The sequence below is a fragment of the Entamoeba dispar genome, genomic scaffold, assembly GCF_000209125.1.
Source record: "Entamoeba dispar SAW760 scf_1105229461691 genomic scaffold, whole genome shotgun sequence".
Classification (NCBI taxonomy): Eukaryota; Evosea; order Mastigamoebida; family Endamoebidae; genus Entamoeba; species Entamoeba dispar.
In genome coordinates, this window is record NW_001854819.1 from 24,697 (window position 1) to 27,798 (window position 3,102).

Sequence of the window (3,102 nt, forward strand, 5' to 3'; positions counted from 1 at the left end):
TGTGCAGAGAAGAAATTAATGAGTATTTAAGAAAATTATTAATTGAACGTGGAATAATATTTAGTACAGAATGTGAGAAAATTGAAGTTGAAAGAATAAAAGAACGATTAAGTTATGTTGCATTTGACTATAAGGAAGAATCAACATTGGCATCATTATCCAGTGAATTAGATAAAAAGTATGAACTTCCAGATGGTCAAATAATTTCTATTGGAAGTGAACGATTTAAATGTAGTGAAGTATTATTCGAGCCAAATATTATTGGAAAAGAAACAAGTGGAATTCATGAAATAACATATAACTCTATTATGCAATGTGACTGTGATTTAAGAAAAGAAATGTATAATAACATTGTTCTTTGTGGTGGAAGTTCAATGTTCCCTGGAATGAAACAACGTTTTATTAAAGAAATTACTATTTTATCCCCTCCTACTATTCAAATCAATGTTGATTGTAATAGAAAAAGAAAATATGGTGCTTGGATTGGTGGAAAATTGTTTGCTAGTTTATCATCATTTGAAGAACGTTATATAAAGAAAGCCGAATATGACGAATTTGGTGCTTCTTATATTAATTCTAAAGATAAAAAATAAATCTTTCATTTTTCATAACTTTTTAAGTTCTTATAGTATTTTTGTTTTTTTTCTTCTTCATAATTATTGAGATTTTTTCATGTTATTCATTTCACTTCTTTTTATTTCTTTGTTTATTCTTTGTTGAATATAATTACTATTATTTAGACTCTCTTTTGAAGAACTAAGAATTACTGTAATGAACTTATCTTCTTTGAAAGAGTTTTTGCTTATAGGATAAAGAATAGGGATTACCATAAAAAGTATTTTGACTATTCAGAAAGAACAGTAAATATAAATTTGTGTTAATAGTAATGATATTGAAATGAATTAAATTAACTATCTGAACTTTTTTAATGAATTATTGGAGACAAAGAATAACACAAAAAGCATACTAGAATAACTTCTTTCCAAAACAAAGATTATTTTTAACTTGAGTAATATTATTTAAACAATCAAAAGAAAAAGGTTAATAATGTATATAACCATAATCGGATTTTTTTTATTGAGAAATGACATTTCTGTTTTTTTTCAATATATTCACTTCGATGATAAGTTTATTTCCAATACCCTCACATTCAAATGTTTTTCTAAAAAATAATACAAAAAATTAAATTAATTATGTTTCAAGACAATAGTATTCAACTGTTGTTCTGGTGAGATTACATCTATCTTTCAATACTATATGAGAATATTTTTTTGATTCATTTATATTCATATATTCACCACAATGAGCACCACATTATTTCATTAAATATTTCATGTTTTTGTTAATTATATCTTTTACCATTATTTCTCACAGTGTTTTTATTCGGGACGATTCAAATAATCTTCTTGTTTCTTTATTAATTAATCATCATATTCTTATTATAACTAGTAATGTTATTACCTTTATCATTCAATCAATACATATTCATTTTATTCATAAATACTATATTTGTATTTTCATCTCATAATATTTTCATATTTATGATAAATGTATTTTGGTATTTTTTGTTGATTCTTTCACATAGATATATGCTCTTTTGTTGAACTTCTCTTCTTCTTTATTTATATTTTCATTATTCTACAAATTATTATTTCTTCTTTTCTTCTAATTTTTAAAGTTCATATTTTCTGTTTCGTATTTTTATTTCTTTCTCTCATTTGATTTATTATATCTTTATAAACAACTTATATTTATTTTTTAATATTCTCTAATTATATTCACATATTGTATCATTCTTTTCAATATGACATTTCTTTGTTTTAATACAATTTAATAATATATGATTTATATGGGGAACCAAAATAAGCAAAGAAATAATGCATCTAAATAAAAAACCCCAAAAAGAAAAGGGCAAAATATTTTGCATCAATAAAATAATAGTTTTTATTATTTTGCTCCTAAAAAAAAAATAAAAATTAAAAATTAAATTAAATACACATTCTATATTCATTTATATTTCTTTATATTTTATATCATTTTATGGTAATTTGTTCTGAATTATAATTCAGAAATGATATTTGATTCAATGTAATTATACATTTTTATTATTATGTTATTATTATGTTATTTATGTATTTTATTATTATATTTATTTTTATTATTATATTATATTATATATCATCATATTATCTATATATTTTATATTTATCATATTTTATTAGTTTGATATTCTTATTATTTATATTTTCTTTAAATTCATATATTTCTATTTATATATAATTTCTTATATATGAATATATTTCTTTATTTTATTTTCATTTTTATTATATTTTTATATTTTATATCTATTTTCTCTTTATATTATTATTATATTGATTTTATTTATTATTTCTTTTATATATTTTATTTATTATTATATCATTTCTTTTCTCTTATTATTTCTTTATTATTTATTATTATTTATTTAATTTTTATATCTTCTATCTATATCATATGAATTTATTATTTATTATTTATTACAATTATATATTAGTCATATAATATTTATATTTGATTATATATTATCTTTTTCTTCTTTTCTCTTCTTTTTTATATTATTTTATTTTTTATTTGAATATATTTGTTTTTGTATTTTTGTTATTTATTTTATTTCTTATTTTTTGTGTTTATTTTATTCTTATTTATCTTATTTATCATTTATATTATGTTATATTTGATTTTATTAATTATATCATTTAGTATTTTATTAATATAAATATTATGTTTATTATTTTATTATTTATTTATTTGTATTATTTATTTTATCTTTTCTTATTATTCTTTTATTATTTTATGTTTATTATATTTTATTTTTATATTTCTTTTTCTATGTATTTTTTATTATTTTTATTTATTATATATTTCTTTTATTCTTATTCTATTATTATTTATATTTTTTATTTATTTTATTTATTCGATTGTTTAATAAAAAATATATTCAATTTTATTATTTGTTTATTATTATTAATTATTTTTATTTATATATTGATTTGATTATTATATTTGTATTATATCATTTTTATATTTATTATTATTTATATTTTGTATTATTATTTATTTATT

At 17.7% G+C, this 3,102-nt stretch overlaps 1 protein-coding gene across 1 annotated transcript in view, besides 11 other annotated features; it reads left to right on the forward strand.

Annotated features, from left to right (window-relative positions):
• The window catches only part of EDI_222330 (actin-11, putative), a gene marked incomplete at both ends in the record, with an annotated part of 956 nt that extends 363 nt beyond the window's left edge, over positions 1-593 (forward strand). Inside the window, one exon of the mRNA XM_001733395.1 lies at positions 1-593. This exon is cut by the window's left edge and continues 113 nt beyond it. Coding sequence (XP_001733447.1) covers positions 1-593 — 593 coding nt within the window.
• Positions 594-1,163: 570 nt separating this feature from the next.
• Positions 1,164-1,195: a sequence feature (AT_rich).
• A 420-nt stretch (positions 1,196-1,615) lies between these two features.
• Positions 1,616-1,730: a microsatellite.
• A 15-nt stretch (positions 1,731-1,745) lies between these two features.
• Positions 1,746-1,766: a sequence feature (AT_rich).
• A 193-nt stretch (positions 1,767-1,959) lies between these two features.
• Positions 1,960-2,042: a sequence feature (AT_rich).
• Positions 2,043-2,106: 64 nt separating this feature from the next.
• Positions 2,107-2,221: a microsatellite.
• Positions 2,222-2,232: 11 nt separating this feature from the next.
• Positions 2,233-2,302: a sequence feature (AT_rich).
• Positions 2,303-2,307: 5 nt separating this feature from the next.
• Positions 2,308-2,475: a microsatellite.
• A 21-nt stretch (positions 2,476-2,496) lies between these two features.
• Positions 2,497-2,565: a sequence feature (AT_rich).
• A 22-nt stretch (positions 2,566-2,587) lies between these two features.
• Positions 2,588-2,748: a microsatellite.
• Positions 2,749-2,767: 19 nt separating this feature from the next.
• Positions 2,768-2,951: a microsatellite.
• Positions 2,952-2,981: 30 nt separating this feature from the next.
• Positions 2,982-3,095: a microsatellite.
• Between the last annotated feature and the right edge of the window lie 7 nt (positions 3,096-3,102).